Genomic DNA, 26,421 nt, shown 5'->3' with positions numbered 1-26,421 from the left:
ACAATTTAATGCAGCATTAAAAACCTATTTACTGTAGCATTCTCCAAAGAATATTATACATAGCTTTTCTTCCAACATGATCTGGCCTCTGCTTCTCTTTTGTTTTGTAGGTGTATAATATGTATTTCCGCTTTCCTTTTGGAAAAAGGTAAAAGTTGGACCTTTTCAGTACTACCTTAAAATATATCTTAATACATTTCTTGATTAGCTTTCGAAGGTTGCCCTTCTTCCTCAGATCGGAAATAAGCAAAATTTTGCATATTTCCGATCTGAGGAAGAAGGGCAACCTTCGAAAGCTAATCAAGAAATGTATTAAGTTATGTCCAATAAAAAAGGTATCATCTTATTTTCTTTTCCATGTTTTATTTTGTTTGATTTCTATTGATAACCTTTAAGAGTGGACTAACACGGCTATCACACCTCTCTACCTTAAAATAGAGTGCCGTTCTAGTTTGACTGCCCCTGATAGGTTTGGTATGCCCTGAACCTCCCACAGCCTCATGTGCTCTATTCTCTGCCAGGCCCCGCCCCCACAGGAAGTGGATCCAGCTCTTTTGGAGGGAATAGGTGGTGGATCCAGCCCTTCTTGTGGGAATGAAAGCTGAATCCTGGCCTTTGTATGGGAATAAGTGCTGGATCTTGGTGGATCCAACCCTTTCCTGGATCCAGCACTTACTGTGGTATTGGGTGCAGTCAGGGTGGAGCCAGCCCTTTTGGTGGGATTAAGTGCTGGATATGGGTAGTTGCTGCCCTTCTGGTGGGAATGAGTGCTGGATCTGGGTGGATCCAGCATGCCTGAAGTGGATACAGCTATTCAGAGGAGAATGCTGGATCAAAGTGGATCCAGCCCTTCAAAGGGGAATGACTGCTGGATCCAGGGGGATGCAGCCCTTCAGAGGGGAATGAGTGCTGGATCCAGGGGGATGTAGCCCTTCTGAGAGAAAACAGTGTTGGCTCCAAGGGGACACAGACCTTTTGAGAGAAAGCAGTGCTGGCTCTACAGGAATGCAGCCCTTCTAAGAGAAAACAGTGCTGGATCCAGGGGGAGAGAACCCTTCTGGGGGGAATGAATGCTGGATCCAGGGGGATGCTGCCCTTCAGAGGGGAATGAGTGCTGGATCCAGAGGGATGCAGCCCTTCTGAAAGAAAACAGTGCTGGATCCATGGGGATAGAGCCTTTCTGAGAGAAAACAGTGCTTGCTCTAGGGGATGCAGCCCTTCTGAGAGAAAACACTAGTGCTGGATCCAGGACGCTAGAGCCCTTCTGGGGGGGGGGGGGGGGGGGGGGGGGGGGGGGGATGAGTGCAGGATCCAGGACAATGCAACCCTTCAGGGACAAAACTGTTGGATCCAGGGAGATAGGTCCTGTTGGGAGGAGGGAGACATGAGTGGAGGATCCAGGAGAATGCAGCCCTTCAGGGAGAAAGTGCTGGATCCAGAGAGCTAGGTCCTGTTGGGGGAGGGGGTGAGTGCTGGATCAAAGACTGATTCTCTTTAGAAGGACTAGATCCTCTTAGATGCAGCCCTTCTAAAGAGAATCAATGCGGGATCCAGGTGGATGCAGTCTTTCTGGGAGAAAGTGCTGGATCCAGTGGTTCTAGCCCTTTTGAGGACAATGTATGCTAGACACAGCACTTTAGAGGGTTACGAGTATGAGTGCTGGAGCAGGAACGATCCCTCCCTTCTTTGGAGAAGGACTGCTGTACTCTAACCTAAATAGCGATCTGTTTTTAAGGTGGTAATCTGAGGATCCGGGAGATCTGGGACTTACCAAGACCCACATCCATCCAACAGCAACAATGCGTAAGAAAATTAGTGTTTTAATGATCGAAATCTGAGCAAAAGTATTCATTAAAGCAGTTCGTCTCATTCTTTGAATTAAAATAAACATCCGAGGTTGTAAACAGCCCTTCTGACAGTTGCTCCCCCTACCCTCGATTTGAGTAAACAAGAGCACCGCTGAGCTGCTTGTGCCATAAACCTGTGCTGGCATCACCCTGAGACATCAGAGGCCCGTAGACAGCATAAGGAGCGCAGACGTGACCTCAAGGCAGCAGGTATTTTTAAAATCTGGGGATGTAAACACACGGAAAGGGAGCATCCTTAGACTTAAGTAACAAAAAAAAAGCAAAACAAAAAAATAAAATGCGTTTCGGAAAGCAGAAAGGAGAGCTAGGCTTAAGAGCAGCGAAAGAAGACTAGCGATCGGCTGTAGCGCGATCTGGTGCATGGGCGCTCTGCGCTAAGCGGCTCCTCCCAGGCTCTCTCGCGCACCTGCTTTGTTTTCAGCCTTCTGCCCGGGTCTCGGCGTACCTGCGTGACGTCAGGAACACAGCCTTCTGGGAACTGTAGTTCACCGGCCGTAACTTTTCCGCCCCGAAATCCCGTTTCGACCGGCTCCTCCACCTGCACCTGAAAATCGCAGCGTGTGGGAGCCGGCGGTGAATTGACACGCTGCCCTGCACGTTTGCCCCTGGCGGAACCCGACCGGAAGTGAACTACAAGTAGCGGCGAGCCTCGCGCGCTCCAGCCGGAAGGTTTCAGGCAGTGTATGTACAGCTGGAGCACTCGCTCAGCTCTCCCGGCTTCGCCATGGCCCGGCTACCGCTGGTGCCTAGTTCACAGAAAGCTTTGCTCTTGGAGCTGAAGGGACTGCAGGAGGAGCCCGTGGAAGGTTTTCGCGTCACCCTGGTGGACGAGGGGGACCTCTACAACTGGGAGGTGGCCATCTTCGGGCCCCCTAATACCTACTACGAGGGTGGCTACTTCAAGGTAGGATGGTAAACATGGGGGGGGGGGGAGTAAATAACCGGGGAGAGGGCGAGTAACAGAGAGTGTGGGCAGTAAAAGAGGGAGGGTAAACACGGGGAGGAGGGAAAGGAAACGACGAGTAGCTGAGGACGAGGACAGTAACAAAGAGAGAGACAAATGGGGGGACAAATAATGAGAGAGGACGGTAAACAACTGGAGAGTGAACGATAAACAAAGGAGGGACAAATAACCGAGAAAGAGGAGAGGAAGCACAGTTGTTTCCTGGCCTGCCCACCCGCTCCCTCTTTGTTTACTGTCTTCTCCCCAATTGTTTACCGGCCTCTCGTTACTTGGCTCTATTCTCCCTCTATGTTTACTGGCCTCTCTTCACCCTTCCCCTGTGTGCCCCCTCCTCTTTCTCAGTTACATATCCCCACGCTCCCTCTTTGTTTACTGTCCTTCAAACAAAGAAGAGGGAGAGTATGGACATGTAACTGAGAAAGAGGAGGAATGGGGGCAGTAAACAAAGAGGGAGAGTGGGAATAAGTAATGAAAGGGCAGTAAATGATGGGGGAGAAGACAGTAAACAAAGAGGGCGAGTGGGAACAAGTAATGAAAGGCCAGTAAACGACGGGGGAGAAGACAGTAAACAGAGGGAGAGTGTGGGGACAAGTAATGAAAGGCCAGTAAACAATGGGGGAGAATACAGTAAACAAAAAGGGAGAGTGGGGACAAGTAATGAAAGGGCAGTAAACGACGGGGGAGAAGACAGTAAACAAAGAGGGAGAGTGGGAACAAGTAACGAAAGGCCAGTAAAGGGAATGTTGGGGGACAAGTAATGAAAGGCCAGTAAACGATGGGGGAAAAGATAGTAAACAAAGAGGGAGAGTGGGAACAAGTAATGAAAGGCCAGTAAACGACAGGGGGGGGGGGGAAGATAGTAAACAAAGAGGGAGAGGGGGAACCAGTAAACAACGGGGGAGAAGACAGTAAAGCGGGAGAGTGGGAACAAGTAATGAAAGGCCAGTAAATGACGGGGAGAAGACTGTAAACAAAGAGGGAGAATGAGGACAAGTAATGAAAGGCCAGTAAACAAAAAGGGAGAGTGGGGACAAGTAATGAAAGGCCAGTAAACAATGGGGGAGAATACAGTAAACAAAAAGGGAGAGTGGGAACAAGTAATGAAAGGCCAGTAAATGACATGGGAGAAGACAGCAAACAAAGCGGGAGAGTGGGGACAAGTAATGAAAGGGCAGTAAACGACGGGGGAGAAGACAGTAAACAAAGAGGGAGAGTGGGAACAAGTAACAAAAGGCCAGTAAAGGGAGAGTTGGGGGACAAGTAATGAAAGGCCAGTAAACGATGGGGGAGAAGATAGTAAACAAAGAGGGAGAGTGGGAACAAGTAATGAAAGGCCAGTAAACGACGGGGGGGGGGGGGGGGGGGGGGGGGGGAGATAGTAAACAAAGAGGGAGAGTGGGAACAAGTAATGAAAGGCCAGTAAATGACGGGGAGAAGACTGTAAACAAAGAGGGAGAATGAGGACAAGTAATGAAAGGCCAGTAAACAAAAAGGGAGAGTGGGGACAAGTAATGAAAGGCCAGTAAACAATGGGGGAGAATACAGTAAACAAAAAGGGAGAGTGGGGACAAGTAATGAAAGGCCAGTAAATGACGGGGAGAAGACTGTAAACAAAGAGGGAGAATGAGGACAAGTAATGAAAGGCCAATAAACAAAAAGGGAGAGTGGGGACAAGTAATGAAAGGCCAGTAAACAATGGGGGAGAATACAGTAAACAAAAAGGGAGAGTGGGGACAAGTAATGAAAGGCCAGTAAACAATGGGGGAGAATACAGTAAACAAAAAGGGAGAGTGGGAACAAGTAATGAAAGGCCAGTAAATGACAGGGGAGAAGACAGTAAACAAAGCGGGAGAGTGGGGACAAGTAATGAAAGGCGTGTAAACGAAGGGGGAGAATACAGTAAACAAAAAGGGAGAGTGGGAACAAGTAATGAAAGGCCAGTAAATGACAGGGAGAAGACTGTAAACAAAGAGGGAGAATGAGGACAAGTAATGAAAGGCCAGTAAACAAAAAGGGAGAGTGGGGACAAGTAATGAAAGGCCAGTAAACAATGGGGGAGAATACAGTAAACAAAAAGGGAGAGTGGGGACAAGTAATGAAAGGCCAGTAAACTATGGGGGAGAATACAGTAAACAAAAAGGGAGAGTGGGAACAAGTAATGAAAGGCCAGTAAATGACAGGGGAGAAGACAGTAAACAAAGCGGGAGAGTGGGGACAAGTAATGAAAGGCGTGTAAACGACGGGGGAGAATACAGTAAACAAAAAGGGAGAGTGGGGACAAGTAATGAAAGGCCAGTAAACGACGGGGGAGAATACAGTAAACAAAGAGGGAGAGTGTGGGGACAAGTAACTTAGAAAATGGAGGAGGAAACATGAGGGAGGGTGAGTAACTGAGGGAGAGGACAGTAAACATAAGGGAGAGTGGGGACAAGTAATAGGCGGGTAAACAACTTGTGAGAGGATAGTAAACAAAGAGGGAGAGAGGTTTCCCCTCCTCTTTCTCAGTTACTTGTCCCTACTCTCTCACTTTGTTTACTGTCTGCTCCCTCAGTTACTCATCCTCCTTTATGTTTCCCCTCCTCTTCCTCATGTGAAAAATAACTGAGAAAGAGGAGGGGGAAGCATGATGAAGGGCAAGCAACTGAGGGAGAGGACAGTAAACAAAGAAGGAGAGGGGACAACTAACAGAAAGAGGAGGGGAAACACTGGTGGAGTAACAGGGAGATGACAGTAAACAAAGAAAGAGAGTGGGGACAACTAACTGAGAAAGAGGAGGGGAAACATGGGAGGAGGGATAAATAACCAGACAGAGGGCGAGTAACTGAGGAAAACAGTAAACACAGATGTGGGAGAGCAGTAACGTACACCAGGGGGGGATACTAAATAACAGGGAAGGAGACAGGTATCTGAGAGAGAGAATGGTGGACATGTGGAGGTAATCAGCAGAAGTAGGATGGTAAATTTAGAGGGGGGGCTAAATAACCTGGGGAGGGCAGAGCAACTGAGGAAGAGGACAGTAAGCACAGGAGGAGGTTGTGAAACATGAGAGGGAATTAAACAGTCAAGACAAAGGAACACAAACACAGGAGTTTAATAACCTCGAGGAGGACATAAATGGGGGAGCTATGGAAGTGGAGCTTTAATTAGGGCTGTATTGAATATTCAGATTTGATTCGGCCCTGACTACATTATTCGGCTGAATAGTAATTTAAATCTGAATACAAATAATCTGGGGTTCTACTGTGCTAGATCCTACTAAAATAAATACTTGTTTTCTGATTCCACATTGCTTTTTTTAATTATTTGTTTAAAGCTCAATGCCCATAATTTGTCTTTGGCCGAATAGTAAAATATGCTATTTGGTACAGCTCTAGAATACTATGTGCAACATAAACATGGCAAAAGGAGGGTTTTAAAAACAAAGTGAAAAGATCTAGGAGACGCTAATAATTGATAAATGGGAGGAAGCCTGGGAAGGTATGAAAAAGTGCTGAGAGGTTGTTGGGGGGTTTTTTTTTGGGGTGGGGATAAGGGAAGAGAAGGATAATATTACAATCAGATAGAAAAGAATAAAGTGGGAGTGGGTAATTTTTAATTCTGTGTGAAATTGTTAATCCAGAAACATAGACTCAACTTCTTCCTCCAAGTTACTAGTCTTATCAGTGGAGAAATCTTTAGTGGGGGGGGGGGGGGGGGGGGTATGTTTGTTTTTGACAGGGTGACATACTTCCTTGGAAACACTTGGTGAGGAAATGAGAGCAGAACAGTTTCTGGGTGAAGTCAGCAGTAGGTCAATAGAGGATATATGGAGATACTGTGATTGTGAGTACCTTGGGGGAAGAAGGTATTTTTTAGGGAAAGTTATTGTGGAGGATTGGTCTGAGTTTGAGTGGTACTGTCAAAAGGATAACCTGCTTCCCTTTGCCAGTGTGTTACAAGGATAAATAGGTGTGGTAAGTCCTGGTGTCCTTCTGCACTTACCCAGAAACTGAGTAAGCGCTGTTGTGTACAGTCATTGTTTATACACAATAGCAAACTAGTTCTGTTGTGTTTATATTTTGCTACTGTATTTCCTGGTACCAAGCATGCATAATTGAAGTGACCTATTTCCTTCTTTATGAAAGAGTGTCACAATTTTGCTGAAAAAATGTTTGGTGGTTGTTGTTTTTTGTTTTGTTTTTCTGTGTTTATTTTAAGATATGTGGCCTTCACTCTAACAAATATTAGAGTTATGCTGCAGCGGTTTGTTATATCCACTGGAAAAATGACACTTCCCACAACTTGGTATGTGGTGAACACAGGCAGAAGGGATCATATAGCAGGGCCCAACAGAAAAGTCAGCTTGGGCTGAAGGTTTCTATCATCCAGGGCTCTAGGAGGGGAAAGGGTAGCCCGCTTGGGCCTAGATCTTCCTTTTGTGAACCTGGGAACAAAGAGTAGTCAGTGCAGGACAAAACTTTAATATCTTTGGGTTTCCACTTGTAAGGTAGTGTCTGAGTCTGGAGACTAGTGATCTGTACAGCCATTGCTCTGTTCTTTCTCTATGGTACTGGTCTTCTTCGCACGGTCTGTTTTAGGTCTCCTCTCTGTTGGTTTGTTTCCTGAACTGGTCTCTTGTTCCATCCTCTATGATTTTGGGGTGATGTCTTTTTCCTGAAGTAAAACCAGTGGTAATGTGAAGAGAGGGAAGCTTGCCAGGTGCCCTTAGCCTGGATTGGCCGCTGTCGTGGACAGGATGTTGGGCTCGATGGACCCTTGGTCTTTTCCCAGTGTGGCAGTACTTATGTACTTGTAGGGAAGGAAGGTAGGCCCCAGGCTTGGTCCTTATACGATGGTGGCTGCCTGATTCTTGGGTTGCTTTTATCTTTTTCCACACATAGGGTGCTGGAACAAAGGCTTTACTAGAGACTGCTGTGGCAAGGCTAGAAACCAGAAAGGGTCTTATTCATGTAGTGGGAATTCAAGCAGGCGATGAGATGAGAACTGAGTGTAGTTGCTGGTTTATTGATTTTTGGTTCTGTTTGTATGTGTGCTCTCTCAGAAGAGGTTCGCTGTCTACTTAATATGCTTCTCTGATGGGGGTATTTAAAACTGCAATGGTTCAAATCTCTGTGGTATTTAAAGCTGTGGGGCCTTGAGGACAGAAAATCCTATGGCAGTATGCAGCACAGTAGAAGATTAGCCTAGTAGTTATAACAGTGAGTGAGAACCAGAGAAGTCAGGGTTCAAATCTCACTTCATTCATGATGTGTTTATTTGTTAGGAGATTTGCTAATTTTCAAAGCACCTAGACTTACAAAGTTCCATAGGTTTCTATGAAAATGAGCCCCCAAGTAGCTTTGTAAGTCTATGTGCTTTGAAAATGAGCCTCTTTATCTACTGCTTGGCTGGTTAAAATAACAGCAGTGTACAATAAAATAAATATCAAATAAATAAGAAAAGAACACCATTAAGCAACAGGAAAGAACATATCATACACATACGCGTACAGACATACAGAAACAAACAAAAAAAAGTTATAACAATAAAATCAATTCCTTAGGAACCTGGGCAAGTCAGTTCACCCTCCACTGTTTCAGGTACAGACCTAGGGCTAGATTTACTAATGTGAGTTATTCAATTTAACATTTATTTATTTTTATTTATTTATTAGGATTTATTTACCGCCTTTTTGAAGGAATTCACTCAAGGCGGTGTACAGTAAGAATAGATCAAACATGAGCAGTAGGCAATTAGAGCAGTAAAAATATTCGAACAATAAAAAGTATAGCATGGTATACTACTTGCAATGACAACACAATATGTACTAGAACATTATAATTGGTAGTGAGGGGTAAGGCAAAGTTCTTATTTAAAGCAAGCCACATTATTCCCAGTTAGCCTATTTATTAAAACTTGTGTACACCACATTACTGCAGGTTAGTGAATCTAGCCCTTATATTGTCACTTCTGGGGAAGGGACATGCGTACTGTACCTGAATATAACTCACCTTGGAAAAGTGAATAGTCAAATCCAGATCTAGAAAGCAGAGCAGAAATAAGCAGGGTGCAGGGCTGAACTGTTCAGATGTTTAGGATTGGATGGGAGGATGGATATGCTTGTTTGTGCATGGTCTGGCAGAACTTATAAACAGAGACATTCCTTTATGCTGTTTTTGTGGGTTTGCATTGACAGAAGGTGCTTTATTTCTTGCTCGTTAGATTTCTGTAAATGATTACTATCCTTGGAGCTGGCTTCCTTTTCATGGTTGCCTAATACAGACAATGTGTATGTATGTATTTTGCACAGAACCACATGGGCATGTGCTCCCTGTTGAACTACTGTAGTGTAGCGTCAAAGTTGAAATAGAACAGGCTGCTTCACCTGTCAGCACTTCTCTGAATCTAGCTAAGAGCACCCAGACTAGAACAGAGTGAAGCATCTCCACCCAGTGCCCAAATATAGGAGCACTTTTTGAGCCCATGTCATGTGGGAGCTCTTACAACCCTTGGGCCGCCAGAGAATGCCACTGTCATCACTCGAAGGTAACATTGTGATTGTAGGGTGCGTGGACTTGGCCGAGGACTGTCAGTGCAGTAACTGGATTAATGTAAGAGATGGGAGAAAAAAATACTCGAGTAGTTTTCTAATGAAGGCTTATGGTGCTGGATCCTAGGCCTGGTTTTGATTAGTGGGATACCAAAGAAGCAGGAGGAACCTGCCGTTTGGAACTCACTTCTTCTCCCTCCAAAAAGGGCACATACTATTGATGTAGTTTCCTCCTTACCCCCAGCATACATGACAGAGCCCTTAAGAAAGAAATCTGAATATGAGCTAAGCTTCTTGATTTCATAACAGTAACATCTCCCCTGCCTCCTAGTCCTTACAGAAGGGAGGCCAATCTTGTCACCATAGGCCCATTTCCACTTTTCCAGACTATGCTAGAGAGTAGCTGGGCTATGCCTTTTCTTTACTGGCCTTAGCTCCATCCTGGGCTTGCTATCATGTCTCAAGTGCACTTCCTTGCCTGAGCCTCTCATACCTTCAGAAACTGCTCCTTTTCCTGCACTTTGCTTTTTCTGTTCATGTACTTTTGCCGTTGACAGATTACTGTGGATTTAAGGCTATTAATATAGTTGAGCGCTGGAAATGTCTCACATGTAGCAGAACATCCCTCATTCTTGGTGACTTTAACATACACACTGATAACCCTTCCGACTCATACGTTTCTCAGTTCCTCACTCTAACCTCCAACTGAGCTCCACCTCCCCTACTCACCAATCTGGCCACTGTCTTGACCTCGTCCTCTCTTCTACCTGCTCACCCTCCAATTTCTGCGCCTCGGCTCTTCCTCTCTCTTACCATCACCTGATCACCGTCACACTTCATCACCCTCCCCCTCAGTCCCGCCCAACACTAACCACTACTTCTAGGAATCTCCAGGCTGTCGACCCTCCCACCTTATCCTCTAGTATCTCTGATCTCCTCCCTTCCATCATGTCCTCCGAGTCTGTCGACAAGGCTGTCTCCACTTACAATGCCACTCTCTCCTCTGCTCTCGACGCCCTTGCACCGTCCATCTCCCGTCCCACAAAGCATACTAATCCCCAGCCCTGGCTGACCCCTTCCACCCGATACCTTTGCTCCTGTGCCTGATCGGCTGAACGCCTCTGGAGGAAATCTCGCACCCATTCTGATTTCATTCATTACAAATTCATGCTATCCTCCTTCCAGTCCTCCCTATTCCTCGCCAAACAGGACTATTACACCCAATTGACTAACTCCCTCAGCTCTAACCCCGTCGTCTCTTCGCCACCCTTAACTCCCTCCTCAAAGTGCCCTCCGCTCCCACCCCCCCCCCCCCCCTCACTTTCTCCTCAATCACTGGCTGACTACTTTCGCGATAAGGTGCAAAAAATCAACCTCTAATTCACCACCAACCATCTTCTCCTCCTCTTCACCCTATAACCCACTCCCTCAACCAACCAACCCATGCCGCCTCCTCCTCTTTTCCTGATATCACCGAAGAGGAAACCGCCTGTCTTCTCTCCTCCTCAAAATGCACCACCTGTTCCTCAGACCCCATCCCCACCAACTTACTTACACCATCACTCCTACTGTCACCCCCTCCATCTGTCATATCCTCAACCTCCCTCTCTCCACTGCAACTGTCCCCTGACACCTTCAAGCATGCTGTAGTCACACCACTACTCAAAAAAAACCATCACTTGACCCTACCTGTCCCTCCAACTACCGCCCCATTTCCCTCCTACCCTTCCTCTCCAAGATACTTGAACGCGCCGTTCACAGCCGTTGCCTTGATTTTCTCTCCTCTCATGCCATCCTCGATCCGGCTTTCGCCCCTACACTCGACGGAAACGGCACTATCTAAAGTCTGTAATGACCTGTTCCTTGCCAAATCCAAAGGTCAGTACTCCATCCTCATCCTCCTCGACCTATCCGCCGCTTTTGACACTGTCAATCACAACTTCTCGCCACACTGTCCTCATTTGGGTTCCAGGGCTCTGTCCTCTCCTGGTTCTCCTTTTATGTCTCCCACCGTACCTTCAGAGTACATTCTCATGGTTCTTCTCCACCCCCATCCTGCTCTCTGTTGGAGTTCCTCAGGGATCTGTCCTTGGACCCCTTCTTTTTCTCAATCTACACCTCCTCCCTGGGCTCCCTAATCTCCTCTCATGGGTTCCAATATCATCTTTATGCTGATGACACCCAGCTTTATCTCTCCACACCAGACATCACTGCAGAAACCCAGGCTAAAGTATCGGCCTGCTTATCCGACATTGAGGCCTGGCTGTCCAACCGCCACTTGAAACTGAACATGGCCAAGACCGAACTTATTGTCTTCCCCTCCCAAACCCACTTCTCCTCTCCCTCCACTCTCTATCTCAGTTGATAACACCCCATCTCATCTGCCCGTAACCTCTGAGTCATCTTCGACTCCTCCCTCTCCTTCTCTGTGCATATCCAGCAGATAGCCAAGACCTGTCGCTTCTTCCTTTATAACATCAGCAAAATTCGCCCTTTCCTGTCTGAGCACACCACCCGAACTCTCATCCACTCTCTCATTACCTCTCGCATTGACTACTGCAACCTTCTCCTCACTGGCCTCCCACTTTGCCATCTATCCCCCCTTCAGTCCGTTCAGAACTCTGCTGCACATCTTATCTTCCGCCTGGACCGGTACACTCATATCACCCCTCTCCTCAAGTCACTTCACTGGCTTCCAATCAGATACCACATACAGTCTAAGCTTCTCCTATTAACCTACAAATGCACTCGATCTACAGCCCCTCCTTACCTCTCTACCCTCATCTCCCCCTACATTCCTACCCGGAACCTCTGTTCTCAAGACAAATCCCTCCTTTCAGTACCCTTCTCCACCACCGCCAACTCCAGGCTCTGCCTTTTCTGCCTCGCCTCACCCCATGCCTGGAATAAACTCCCTGAGCCCATACGCCAGGCCCCCTCCCTACCCATCTTCAAAGCCTTGCTCAAAGCCCACCTCTTCAATGTCGCCTTCAGCACCTAACCACCATACCTCTTTTTTCAGGAAATCTAGACTGCCCCAACTTGACATTTCGCCCATTAGATTGTAAGCTCCTTGGAGCAGGGACTGTCCTTTTTTGCTAATCTGTACAGCGCTGCGTAACCCTAGTAGCGCTCTAGAAATGTTAAGTAGTAATAGAACAGAGATTGAAGGTTGCTTATAGTCAAATTCCTTGATTTGTACTTCAAACTGAGGTGTGTCTTGGTTTATTTCAGCCACTTTTTGGCTGTAATGACCCGTGTGACTTATGGTTTATGGGCCTTCACCCTTTCTTAGATTATCTTTTTGTCTTGCAGGCCCGGCTTAAGTTTCCTATCGACTACCCATACTCCCCTCCAGCATTCCGCTTCCTGACTAGAATGTGGCATCCAAATATCTATGAGGTATGTAGCAGGGTGAGAGCTGTTAGTGTGATCTGAGCACTGAAAAAGCAAATGTGAAACCAAAGGGAAAGATCTTTCCCCCCCCCTCACCCCCTTTTTCAGTTGTAGAGCTGTTGCATGCCAGTCTGGAAGGAATAAGTGTATGTATGGGGGGGGGAGAGGAGGAGGAGTTTTCTTTTTCTTTGGAAGGAGTGACTGTTATAGGTTAGAGGGGAGAACAGTCCTTGTTCTGGCATGTGGGGGGGGGGGAGGGAGGAATTAAAGTTAACTACTAAATATAATAATTTGGCAAAACATAACATTGTCATGTCAGCAAACGTTATCTGAATCTGACTGCTATGAGCAGCCAAACTAATTGAAGACAATGCAGTTTAAGTAGAACACAGAGAAAAGTGATAGGCATCCATCCTGGTACAAGAATCACAGAGATGTGTGCAGTCAGACTCTTTGTTCTGAGAAACTGGAACTTTACAGATCCCAGACTCTGAACCTTCACACAGGAAGCCCCAACCTACACTGCAAAGGATTAAAGCAGTTCTAATTTCTGTTGCACTGGTCTGACGTTAGTGCAATGTCAAAGCCTCATGTCAGAAGTGCAGAGATTTTTAATTTTTAAATGGTGCTGTGAGTGTCAATATTTGCCCCCAGCAACAACAAAAAATCCTCACTAATACCGGATCTACTGAAATGAAATCGTAGCCTCATACACTATACATACTATAAGTATTTCATATTATTGGAGGAAAAGCCTCAACAGACTCCTCCTCTACATTAGGCTCACAGGCCGATGATGACAGCAAGTACTCCGTGAAGTTAATGGCCTGTGAGCCTAATGTAGAGGAGGAGTCTGTTGAGGCTTTTCCTCCAATAATATGAAATACTTATAGTATGTATAGTGTATGAGGCTACAATTTCATTTCAGTAGATCCGGTATTAGTGAGGATTTTTTGTTGCTGTGGGAATTTTTCTGTTATCCTCTATAGCTCCTGAACTTGATTATAGAAATGCCAATATTTGATCATGAAGGAATGTAATGGAGTGGCAGGTGCGGCTCTGGCCTCTTTGTTGGACAGACTGGATGGGCCATGCAGGTCTTTATCTGCTATCATATACTATGAAACCTATCCTAGTACTTCCTATACATAAACTGATTGCTCTTCTCATTTCCATAGAATGGGGATGTTTGCATCTCAATCCTGCACCCCCCTGTGGATGATCCCCAGAGCGGAGAGTTGCCATCTGAGCGATGGAATCCCACACAGAACGTCAGGTAATCACAAGGAGTGCATAACAGTTTTTGTGATTGAGGCTGTGGCACCCAGGAGTTGCCAGGAGAAGCTGGAGTGACTGAGTGGAAGCTGCAGCACAGAAGGTTTCATTGATACAGGTTGTTTGATGGAGAGAAATTGCAATGCACACTATTAAAGATGAGTGGAAGAATGAGGCAACCACTTACCTTGCTGTCAGATAACACCAGCAGCATCTTATAGTACTGTTAAAAAAAAAAAAAATTAAAAAGTGTGTGTGGGGGGGGGATGAGCTCAGAGGCTGAGGGCTGGTATCACATGGTCTTACTTTGCTCCTTAATCTTTGCAGGACCATTCTCCTCAGTGTTATCTCCCTGCTTAATGAGCCCAACACCTTTTTCACCAGCCAATGTAGATGCCTCGGTCATGTACAGGAAATGGAAGGACAGCAAGGGGCGGGATCGCGAGTACTCTGACATCATCAAGTGAGTGGAATATGGGCTCTGCTAACACCTTTTCTGCTCAGTGACAACAAAAGACATGAGCCAATTTTTTATATGTGGCACATAGCAGAATTCTGTTTCCTTTTCCTTGGCCAACTGTCATGCAGTTTGTATCATTATTCCTTTACCATCTTAGTGGTCATTGAGGGCTGTCCCTCCTCCCATCCCTGCTTGTGTTGGGACCTCTACATCCTTACACTCAGAGGTCTTTGTTTAATAAGTGTCCATGAATAAATAATCACCTCTATCACAAGAACTATAAGTAGCATACAAACATAATATGCAAATGCATCAAACAATTAAAAACTTTCTCATACAGACCAATCCTCCTCATTGCACAATCAAATCAAACCAGAAGCTTGTCCTCTTAACCACACCTTGACTCCCTTGTGAAAATGCAGATGACTTTTCATGGTGCAGTACTATGAGAAGCTTGCTTCACAAAAATGATACAGTCACAGGAAAACTCTTAGTCCTTGCAAATTGCACATGAATCTCTAACAGTTGGCACTGTTAACAAAACATTTCCAGAGGAGTGAAGAATACATCCCAGTGTATAGGATATTACCAGATCTCTAAGATATTACGGTACTATTTAATTTTTCTGTTTTTTTTTTTTCAGTTTAAAGAAGGCCTTTCTTGACAAGTTAATAACAAATTATTACCAAAGAGCCAAAACTGACAATCTGTCCACAAAATCATCATCAGCAGCATATAAAAATTACATATCTCTGCAAAGTAGCATACAAACTTTCAGGCTTGAACAAACAAATACTTCTATTGGAATTAGATAACTATATATGTATCCCAGCATAATAAACCTTCATTTTTAACATTTTAGTTGAAAATAGGATAACAACCCCCTCCCCCACCCCATATCCAGTGGTGCAGAACAAGAGGTCTGTTCAGGCAAACTCCACACTTTTTCCCATTTACCAGGGAGTTGTGCCTGCTAACTGTAAGCTTTTCCATATGATAAATATAACGTAACTTAGTTCGCCATTTATATATGAACACCCACTGCCTTCCAGCAGCAGCAGCTAGTGTCAATTTAGCTGCACTAAGATAATGGCAAGCCAATTTGGTTGTGCTCTAGTCAGTCCTAGAATAGCTTTATTGAAAAGGAAAATTCTTTGGTCCCAGGTGAGTGACAGACCTGTCAACCAGCACACTTGAAATTGTATACTTTTCCAAAATGCTCTCGCTTTAGGACAAGTCCACCATATATGACCTGGTATCTCCTGGCCCCCACATAAGCACTAGGAAGCTGGTGATACCAATGACAGATCCTGTAAGGAGTCTAGTACCACCGGTATATATCCTTTACATTATTTTCTTGTACATTGGCAGCTACTGCAATCTTTGCTAGCACAACCTCTGTTGCTTCCCATTCAGAAGGTTCATAATTAACGTCCAGCTTCAATTCCCATTTACTTCTATGCTGATTAGCTGGCTGCCGTAGTTCTCTAAGGTATCTGTATAATGCAGATACCAGGTACCTTGTAAACCTCTTCACAGATCTCTTCCAGGGTAGTACCGTCCCCACTACTACTACTTAACATTTCTAGAGCGCTACTAGGGTTACGCAGCGCTGTACAGTTTAAACAAAGAAGGACAGTCCCTGCTCAAAGGAGCTTACAATCTAAAGGACGAAATGTCAAGTTGGGGCAGTCTAGATTTCCTGAATAGAGGTAAAGTGGTTAGGTGCCGAAGGCAACATTGAAGAGGTGGGCTTTGAGTAAGGATTTGAAGATGGGCAGGGAGGGGGCCTGGCGTATGGGCTCAGGGAGTTATTCCAAGCATGGGGTGAGGTGAGGCAGAAAGGGCGGAGCCTGGAGTTGGCGGTGGTGGAGAAGGGTACTGAAAGGAGGGATTTGTCTTGAGAGCGGAGGTTACGGGTAGGAACGTAAGGGGAGATTAGGGTAGAGAGGTAAGGAGGGGCTGCAGATCGAGTGCATTTGTAGGTTAGTAGGAGAAGCTTGAACTGTATGCGGTACCTGATCGGAAGCCAGTGAAGTGACTTGAGGAGAGGGGTGATATGAGTATATCGGTCCAGGCGGAAGATAAGACGTGCTAAGTGGGAGGCCAGTGAGGAGTAGGTTGCAGTAGTCAAGGCGAGAGGTAATGAGAGAGTGGATGAGAGTTTGGATGGTGTGCTCAAAGAGGAAAGGGCGAATTTTGCTAATGTTATAGAGGAAGAAGCGACAGGTCTTGGCTATCTGCTGGATATGCGCAGAGAGGGAGGAGTCGAAGATGACTCCGAGGTTGCGGGCAGATGAGACGGGGACGATGAGGGTGTTATCAACTGAGATGGAGAGTGGAGGGAGAGGAGAAGATTGTAAGCTCCTTCGAGCAGGGCCTGTCCTTCTTTGTTAAATTGTACAGCGCTGCGTAACCCTAGTAGCGCTCTAGAAATGTTAAGTAGTAGTAGAAGTGGGTTGGGAGGGAAGACAATCAGCTCGGTCTTGGCCATGTTCAGTTTCAGGTGGCGTTTGGACATCCAGCAGCATTGTCGGATAAGCAGGCTGATACTTTGGCCTGGGTTTCCGCAGTGATGTCTGGTGTGGAGAGAGAAAGCTGGGTGTCTTTAGCATAAAGATGATATTTGAAACCATGAGATGAGATCAGGGAGCCCAGGTGTAGATTGAGAAGAGAAGGGGTCCAAGGACAGATCCCTGAGGAACTCCAACAGAGAGCGGGATGGGGGTGGAGGAAGAACCATGAGAATGTACTCTGAATGTACGGTGGGAGAGATAAGAGGAGACCCAGAGGAGAGGTAGTACTGTCCCCAACTAAATGAGGTTTAATAGGCCTGCTAGTTAAAAAAAAAAAAAAAAAAAAAAAATGCACCACCTAAAGATAGAGTAATAATGCTCAGGGGATCTGATAATCTTGTATCAAGGGAATCACTTCTGAGTCCTCTATAATTGTCCCCCCCCCCCCCCCCCCTTGACAACACTAAGGCTTCCCACTGTTGATTATATACCAGGATTCTGTCCCATCCCCATCAAAGGATTATACCAAATCGGAGTATGTCTGGATAGTTGAAAGTCTCTAGTTCCACTCATACCATCCTAGATATTTAATGTATGTAGGATAGTAGGGCTGACATCTGGACCTAAAGATCTATACCTAGCAGGGAGCCACATACAGTAAAGGGACCTGGCCCACTAAGGCTGCTCAATATATATCCAGAGCTTCTGGAATCATTCTACTGCCGCTCTAGCCTGAGCTGCCTGATAGCACATTCCCATATGTGGCACCCCCAGCTCCCAGGAGTGGCCTAGTGGTTAGGGTGGTGGACTTTGGTCCTGGGGAACTGAGTTCAATTCCCACTTCAGGCACAGGCAGCTCCTTGTGACTCTGGGCAAGTCACTTAACCCTCCATTGCCCAGGTACAGATAAGTACCTGTAAGCCGCATTGAGCCTAGAGAGAATCCACAAACGTGGAGAACTCAGTAGATCCCACGGTGCGAATAAAGAAGATAAAAAAGGTGGGAGTGTAAGCCAGGCTATCCAAAGACTGAAACCAAAAGGTTCAATTAAAAATATGTGACGTTTTAATAGTTTTGTAACAATAATAAAACAACTTTACATAGAGAACGACTCTAATAATAAAACAATTTCACAACCGTTGTGTTTCGGCCAGGTGGCCTACATCAGGAGTCTGATCACTACGTTAAACCAATGTAGGGAGATTATAAATAGTTATAAATCTCAAAATCTCACCGCTCAAAAACAAACCAAATGATAGATCTGCAGGCAGGATCTAAAAAGGTCTTTTAAAAAGACCGTTCATTGGGTGATCCTTCTGCCGCTGCGTGCTATAACACCATAAAGAAGCAAAAAAAGAGGATCACCCAATGAACGGTCTTTTAAAAGACCTTTTTAGATCCTGCCTGCAGATCTATCATTTGGTTTGTTTTTGAGCGTCACATATTTTTAATTGAACCTTTTGGTTTCAGTCTTTGGATAGCCTGGCTTACACTCCCACCTTTTTATCTTCTTTAGCCGCATTGAGCCCTGCCATGAGTGGGAAAGCGCAGGGTACAAATGTAACAAAAATAAATAAATAAAATTTTAACCCTAAAAAGAAATCTTTCTAGTAAATCAAGGATGTTTATCCCCCCAAATAATTTCACTAATGCTTCATGAAGAGTAGTTAGAAATGCTTTCGGCGCAGCCACAGGAAGCACTTGAAAAAGATAAAGAAAATGTGGCAGGATATTCATTCTCAAAAACACAAATATCATCCACCGAATACTTGGCAATTCTTACAAGGCTATCAAAACTATTTTAAAAAACATTTGCACAAAACACAAAGAGCAAAAGCCTCGGTAGACCCCAGCTATTTTATATCATTATAGCTAATTGGGGTTCAGTGTCTATCATTGGCATAAAAAAAACCTCTTTTGCGCTATTTATTGTATGCTATAAGATGAATCCAAAAATATAAAATAGGCTGTACTGCACATTCTTTCACAGCAACATACTTAACTTGTAAGTTTTATGACCACTGCGAAAGTCTGACGGTGGCCAGCATTTCATTTCTGCTTCAGGGACTTGCGGTAGTTAATAAGCAGGAGCACATTTTTTCACACTCAGGGTGCTAGCTCTTCACTAAAATGCTCTCACTGACTCAATACAGTGTTCTTCCCTTGAACGCTGTGTCGAGTCAGTGAGAGTATTTTAGTGAAGAGCTTTGAAAGCCTCCTCAGCTACCAAATTTGGGAGGGTCTCCACCGGGGAAGACTATCCAGCTTATAATCGAAAGAGAAAAACACCTATATTTCGACCCAAATCGGGAGATGGGCGTTTTTCTCGCAAAGGCGCCCAAATCGGTATAATTGAAAGCCAATTTTGGGCGTTTCCAACTGCACTCTGTCGCGGAAACGAATAAAGTTGACGGGGGCGTGGTGGAGGCAGGACTGGGGTGTGGTTATCAGCCGAGGAGAGATGGGCGTCTTTAGCTGATAATCGAAAAAAAAGGTGTTTTTACCGCGATTTTGGGTCACTTTTTTTGGACCCTTTTTTTTCACGAACAAGTCCCAAAAAAGTGCCCCAACTGCCCAGATGACCACTGGAGGGAATCGGGGATGACGTCCCCAGACTCCCCCAGTGGTCACTAACCCCCTCCCACCAAAAAAACCCCCACTTTAAAAACTTTTTTCCCAGCCTATATGCCAGCCTCAAATGCCATACCCACCTCCATGACAGCAGAATGTGTTCGATCCTCTCACAGCCTTTCCCTGGGTCAGATGTGGCTCTCAGGTGCACTACAGGGTCACATCAGCATTGCATTGTGGTGGGTGTAGGGTATTGGTCTCGGTGATTTCATTAGCTTGTGTTACAGTCTCACGATGTTGGTAGTTGGTAGGCTCTTCTCCCATGGTGCTTTTCCCCCTGCCTACTGGGTCAGAGTGTGCCCTGTTGTGTTTCCTGTTGTAGTCCATGCGGTAGTGGCCATTTTTGTAAGCCAGTTTTAGTTCCCTTTCCTGTGTTAGCCACGTTAGAGAACTTAGTTCTTACCTTGAATGTGGCTGAAAGAGGGCATTGTACAGCATTCTGCCAGCTCTGACCTGCTAATCTCAGTACCAGGGAGACTCGTTGCCAGTGGTGGGGCACAACCTCTGATCTGCAGTTAACTGTGAGTAAGCGTGCTTATTCCAATAAAGGACGTTTCGGAGAGATTAGTCTTCAGGGTGTAAACTGGTGTGCCAATGTTATACAGCAGTAACAAGTCCTAGAGGCCTGCGTGTATGCAGGTCCCTGGAGCACTTTTAGTGGGTACCGCAGTGCACTTCAGCCAGGTGGACCCAGGCCCATCCCCCCCCTACCTGTAACACTTGTGCTGGTAAATGGGAGCCCTCCAAAACCCACTGTACCCACATGTAGGTGCCCCCTTCACCCCTAAGAGCTATGGTAGTGTTGTACATTTGTGGGTAGTGTGTTTTGGGGGAGGGGGGTTGGGAGCTCAGCAACCGTGGTAAGGGAGCTATGCATGTGGGAGCTTTTTCTGAAGTCCACCGCACTGACCTAGGGTGCCCAGTTGGTGTCCTGGCATATCAGGGGGGCGAGTGTACTACGAATCGTGGCCCCTCCCATGACCAAATGGCTCAGATTAGGACATTTTTGAGCTGGGCATTTTTAGTTTCCATTATCGCTAAAAAAAACAAACGCCCAGCTGAAAAACGTCCATTTTTTTCGAAAATACGGTTCGGCCCGCTCCTTCAAGGACCCGTTCTCTGAGATAAACGCCCATGGAGATAGGCGTTCCGTTTGATTATGCCCCTCCACGTCACCAAGACAATCATCATCAGCAACAAGATTCATTTTAAATTCAGTCTCTCCCACCCAAACCCCATTGCAGAGGCAAAAGGTTCCATAGTAAGGGCAAACAAAAGAGGAGATAATTAAGGGCACATGCCAGGGCTGGCCATTAACGGGAACATTCTGGAGTTATCCCCATTTACTCTGACACACACTCCAGAAGTTGAGTACAAACCACCTACCCACTTCCAAAAAATCCCTCCCACCCTATCTAACTCCTTATATTCCCAGTGAATCCTATCAAAGGCCTTTTCAGTGCCCAGGAGAAAGACCAATCCCGGCCTATTCCCATTACATAAATTAGATTTGACACTTCACAGTCGGTAAACCTGGCATTAAAATGCAAATGGGGGCTATTCCTTGAAAAGAACTTGGTGTAACAAAACATGCATTTCAGATTATTAACCCCCTGATTGGCTTTTTTTTTTTGTTTTGTTTTGTTACATTTGTACCCCGGCTTTCCCACTCATGGCAGGCTCAATGCGGCTTACAAGGGGCAGTGGAGAGTTAAGTGACTTGCCCAGAGTCACAAGGAGCTGCCTGTGCCTGAAGTGGGAATCGAACTCAGTTCCTCAGGACCAAAGTCCACCACCCTAACCACTAGGCCACTTTCATAAAAGATAAAAGCTAAATTATTTACTAATAAGTAAAAGGTACTTCAGTGAGTTGCACTGCTGAGGTGACCAATTTCTTATTGAAGATTTTCTGGTGATCAGATGTACTACTAGTGATATTGTATACCACTGGACATATATAAACTTAACTGAGATTCACTGTGAAACACGTTATGATTAATATCGGGAGCATAGAGGTTAGCCAAAGTCAAGACTGTGGTCTAAGAGCACCTGTGCAAAATGAAATCTATCTCCACCATCCCTCTTAACCTTTTGTATTGCCAAATCTGCATGGAAAAGGACAGCCACCCCCTTAGTTTTATCCCCTGATGAGTCAGATGCAAAAGGTATATGGGGATAAAGCCTATATCCAAGTAATCCCTCATGGGACCTCTTCAAATGCATTTTTTTTATAAACATGATATGTGCATCTGTTTTCCCCGATTCTTTGCCCAGCAAGTAACATTTTCTTTGGGAATTTAAACCCTTAACATTCAAGGTCAATATTTTCAACCCCACCACCATCTATAGTCAAAAAGAATGTATCTCACTTTGATCTCTTCCCTCCCTTCTCCACTTCAAGTGTCTGTACACCCAACAAGACCCCAAGAGCCACATATAACCAGTATCATTAGAATACAACAGTACCCACCCTTCTCCCACAAGTACAATACCCACCATCCCCACAAGACCAACAGTCCAACTGAACTTCTCCCCTTATATCTGGGCATAGACTGCGCCAGCAAGGATCCCAAGAGGAAGCTGACCCAACCCCCTCCTCCCACCCAGCTCTGATAAATCATTCATACCTTCATTTATCCACATACATTCACATTTCCCCAGGCATTCAACAGTATTGTTAGAAAATATATTTACAATCTTTCACCTCAACCATATAAGGAGAACACTACCCACCCGGGAAGCTGCATCCGGCCCAAGGCAAAGTACACACAGTTGACTAAGATCCTTCCACTTGTGTGCTGATGACACACTGAGTGATTTCTTATACACATTTAATAATATATTGCACATAAAGTATATTGAGTTCTGTGTCATTAGAGCAATACATATTTGAGTGGAGAGTTTTTGAAGTGCAGTATTTAGTAATCTTTCTACACAAACTTGCTATTTCAAGAAACATGGGTATAAAAAGCAAGGTCAACTGAGCCAATATAAGTCTTTCCTTCAGCTATAGGAGTCCTGTGATGAAGTCAGGCCCCTAGCCTTCCTCTTGCCTCTAGGCTGCACTCGCTGCCACCAATTTACGTTATTCTTGGCCACTGTCTCCTCTGCATAGGCAGCTGGGCTCCAGACACCAAACCAGCATCCCTCAAATGCTTTCAGTCCTCTGCTGGGGTTTTTTACTTGACACATCTTGCCCGCTACCAGAAAGCAGAGAGCCAGCGGGAAGCTCGATATTTGATATTCTCGTTCATCAGGACTTCCAGTACTAATTTAAACTCTCTCCATTTGCTGAGTGTGAAAGCAGACAAATCTTGAAAAATCTGTATTTGCTGATCTTTATACTTCACAATGCCACCAGCTCATGCCCTGTGAAGCAATCTGTCTTTGTCCTGGTATTTTGTAAAGCGCACAACTTACAACTCTGTTGTTTGAACTGGAGAGTGCACAGGGCCTGAAACTCCAGTGTCAGCTTGGGTCTCCTCAGTGCACAACAGTTTGCACCATCGGAGGAACATTTTCCTGGTCTCCGCTGTCTGGCACACCTCAAAATCTGAGGTTCTTCCACCTACGCCAATTTTCAACATCATCTACTTTATAAGCATGTCCTCATGTTGGAACTGTCAAAGACTCTCACTTAGCTCGCAGCTCCTATAGGGACTCATTGTGTTCTTCCACGTGGGTCTCGAGGTCTTCTACTGGGGAACCCAGCTCATATATATCCTTAAGAAAATCATCAATTTTACCGGTAATGTCCTCCCTCACTTCTTTAAATACCTTTAGAAGGTGTTTTTAGATTATTGTCCAAACCGTGAGTCTCACAGTCAAGGGGTTTTGCTCTTTATTCAGGTGAGGTGCAAGAGCTCATCATTAAGCTGACATTACTTCCTCCTCAGTCCTATTTAATTTCTAACCTTAAACAGCAACATTAAGATTTTAAACTGCAATTGCTACATAACTTGGAGCTAGTGAGAGATGATCCCCTGAAATTCAATCCCTGGATCTATCAAGCAGCGCACTCTGTACGAGCTGAATGTGTTGCAAAGTATGTTTCAGAAGACTCACAAACACTGCATTTCCATAGTCTAGCCTAGTCATGATTTGGGCCTGCACCACTAACTTCAAATTTATCAATTGCGGATGTGGCCTCGGTTGCTTAATCAACCTCAACTAGTGACACCCCCACCCCACCCCCACAATCCCGGTGAAGTTTAGCAATAATATCAAAAGTCAATGTAGAATCCAGTCATATCCCTAAATTTTGCACCTCTGTTTTAACTAGCAAGGACTCACCATCTACTCAAATCACAAAATTCTTGCCAGCTCTGCTTTACCAATCCAAAGAACATCTTACTTAGAAGCATTAATTTGTAATATGTTCTGCTGAAGCCACAAGGCCATTCTGTCCAATCCTTGATTCAGCCATCTGTATTCCCTCCCACCACACACTCCCAACTGGCAAAAAGATTTAGATATTGTCTGCAGAGATGATAACTCAAACAGAATTGAGGATCTCACTCAAAGGCCAGAGAAAAATGTTAAATAAAACCAAAAAGAGAACTGACCCGTATTTCCCACAGTGCAAATGTGCCAGCTCAGATGAAGCTGTCCCACAGTACCTGTTGTATTTGACCCTCCAGGAAAAAAGAAAATCACTTCCAAACATGGGATTCCAATTCCTAGATACAACAGATCATTAACGCAGTCATGTTTCTCTTTAGGAAGCAGGTGTTGGCGACTCAGGCAGATGCGGAGCGGGACGGCGTGAAGGTGCCCACCACACTGGCAGAATACTGTGTCAGACAAAGGCACCAGTGCCAGACGAAGGCTCTGACCTTTTCTATGATGACTACTACGAGGATGAAGAGATGGAAGAGGAAGGTGGAGACAGCTGCTATGAGAATGAGGATGACTCTGGCAATGAGGAGTCCTGACGCCTACACCATCCCAAACCTCAGCGTGTTGCATACCTCGACTAGGGCAGGGGACTTGTTACCTCGGGGTTGGGGGGGGGGGGGAAGGAGGGTGGGGATCCTCTTCTGCTACGCAAAAATAAATCGGTCTGAACAAGAAACCCATGCTCTACATCTCATGGGACTGTGCAGCATACATGGCTGCAGTGGGGGGGGGTCTGAACTAGAATTGTAGCGACTTTAGACTGAGAATATGGCTGCTGGACACTGTAGGGGGGAGGGAAGGCAGAGGAGCCGCATTTAATGGCTTGGGGGTTCACGCTGGTGAAGGCATGGGGGAGGGTCAAAGAAGAGAGGAGCTATGCTTTTTAAAGGCTGTAGGAACAATGATGATGGGGGAAAGGGATCTGATTGCAGGGTTATAACTGTATTGGTGGAGGAGATTGCATATGAATCCTGCTGTCCTGGAATGGCTGATTTGTGAGCAGTCTTCTGAAGTCCTGGCATCAGTACCGTGGAACACAGAGCAGGCACACTGATGTAATCCACGCAGTAGAGAGAAAATTACAAGCTGCTTCCACAAAAGCTGGGCATAAAAAGCTCAATGAAGAATTGTTTCAATTAAAATGTAAATTAATGTTCAGCAACTGTGCTGAAAAAAAAAGAGAAAATAAGGAGTGATTTACAGCAGCTGAGGGTAGAAGGAACAGATCAAGTTTGTACTGCAGGGTGCTGTGCACCACAAACATTAGAAGTTCATTTAGCTGACTGCTTAGGGGAGAAGGTGGTGTTGGGGGGGGGGGGGGGGGGGGGGATTCTCACTTGTTTTCTTTACAGTATAATTTCATTCCCCTTTCTCTTCGGTGAGCATATAGGAGGAGGGAGAAACTTTGCTTTGGCAAGGGGATTCATCCTTGTCTCAGTGATCACAAGGTCTCTGGAAAGGGGGAGGCCAGGCAGGATGAGGAGGGCCTGGTTGATGGGGAATTTGTTCTCTAGTTATTCCCTGTCAAGAGCTGCAGCTTGCACAGTTTCTCTTTTAGGTTACAATTTGGGGGCAATGTGTTTTGCAGTCTTTTTCTGCGTGTTTAATTTCCTTGTGTTTTTTTTTTTTTTTTGGGGGGGGGGGGTTGTTCATCTTAAATTTATTTAATAAAAATAAAAAGAAGAACAGTGTTTTGTGGTTTGATAAGGTTCTGGAAATGAGGTTCAGGAATGGAGCTAATAAGGGGGCAGGAGGAGAGAGAGCTCTGTAAGTCACAAGAAGCCCTATCTGCTCTTGGGATGCAAGATAGGGTCGGGCATACACCACTTACCACAACTTAGTCCCTTATAGTGAGTAGCTCTTTTCAAGTCTTTCATAAGGATAAAATTCTTTCTAAGCCTATTGTAATGGGGGAAGTTGGATGACTTGAGGTTAGTCCTTGAATGGTATGCCTTTCAGCTTTCTTGTAAATTAACCATTAATGTGAACTAGTGAGTGGAAATACTAATACCTTACTGTGTGCCACACGTGAAGATGGGCTTGTGAGCAATTTCCTGTTGCCACTTTGGCCCCAAAAAGCAGGAAGACAGATGGTCTGCAAGAGATTCAGACCAGCAAACAAGTGAACAAACCAAAAATGCAGACAGAGATTAAGCAACAGAACAGGAGGAGTGTACACACACTCAACTGGCCTTTAATGGGCTGCCTCAGGGGCTAATAATACCAAACTGTTGTGAAACAATTGGGAACACCAAGCTTGAAAAAAAAAGTTCTCTCTCATCTTGTCTTCTTCCCTTCCATCTCTACATCTGTCTGGCACTGATTTTTGTTGCCCCCCCCCCCCCCCCCCACCTTTTCTCTTATTCATTCCTTTTTTATTTTAA

The 26,421-nt window shown here is 45.3% G+C and overlaps 1 protein-coding gene across 1 annotated transcript; it reads left to right on the top strand.

The window, feature by feature from the left end:
- The first annotated feature begins 2,412 nt into the window (after positions 1-2,412).
- On the top strand, positions 2,413-25,670 carry CDC34 (cell division cycle 34). Its single transcript, XM_030217365.1, is given in 7 exon segments — positions 2,413-2,772; positions 12,677-12,763; positions 13,936-14,033; positions 14,360-14,405; positions 14,407-14,495; positions 24,361-24,437; positions 24,440-25,670. Coding segments are annotated over 7 exon segments (711 nt in total). The 5' UTR covers positions 2,413-2,592; the 3' UTR covers positions 24,574-25,670.
- The last annotated feature ends 751 nt before the right edge of the window (positions 25,671-26,421 follow it).

Source organism: Microcaecilia unicolor, chromosome 11 (genome assembly GCF_901765095.1).
Source record: "Microcaecilia unicolor chromosome 11, aMicUni1.1, whole genome shotgun sequence".
Taxonomy (NCBI): domain Eukaryota; kingdom Metazoa; phylum Chordata; class Amphibia; order Gymnophiona; family Siphonopidae; genus Microcaecilia; species Microcaecilia unicolor.
This window is presented reverse-complemented; position numbering and strand designations above follow the sequence as displayed.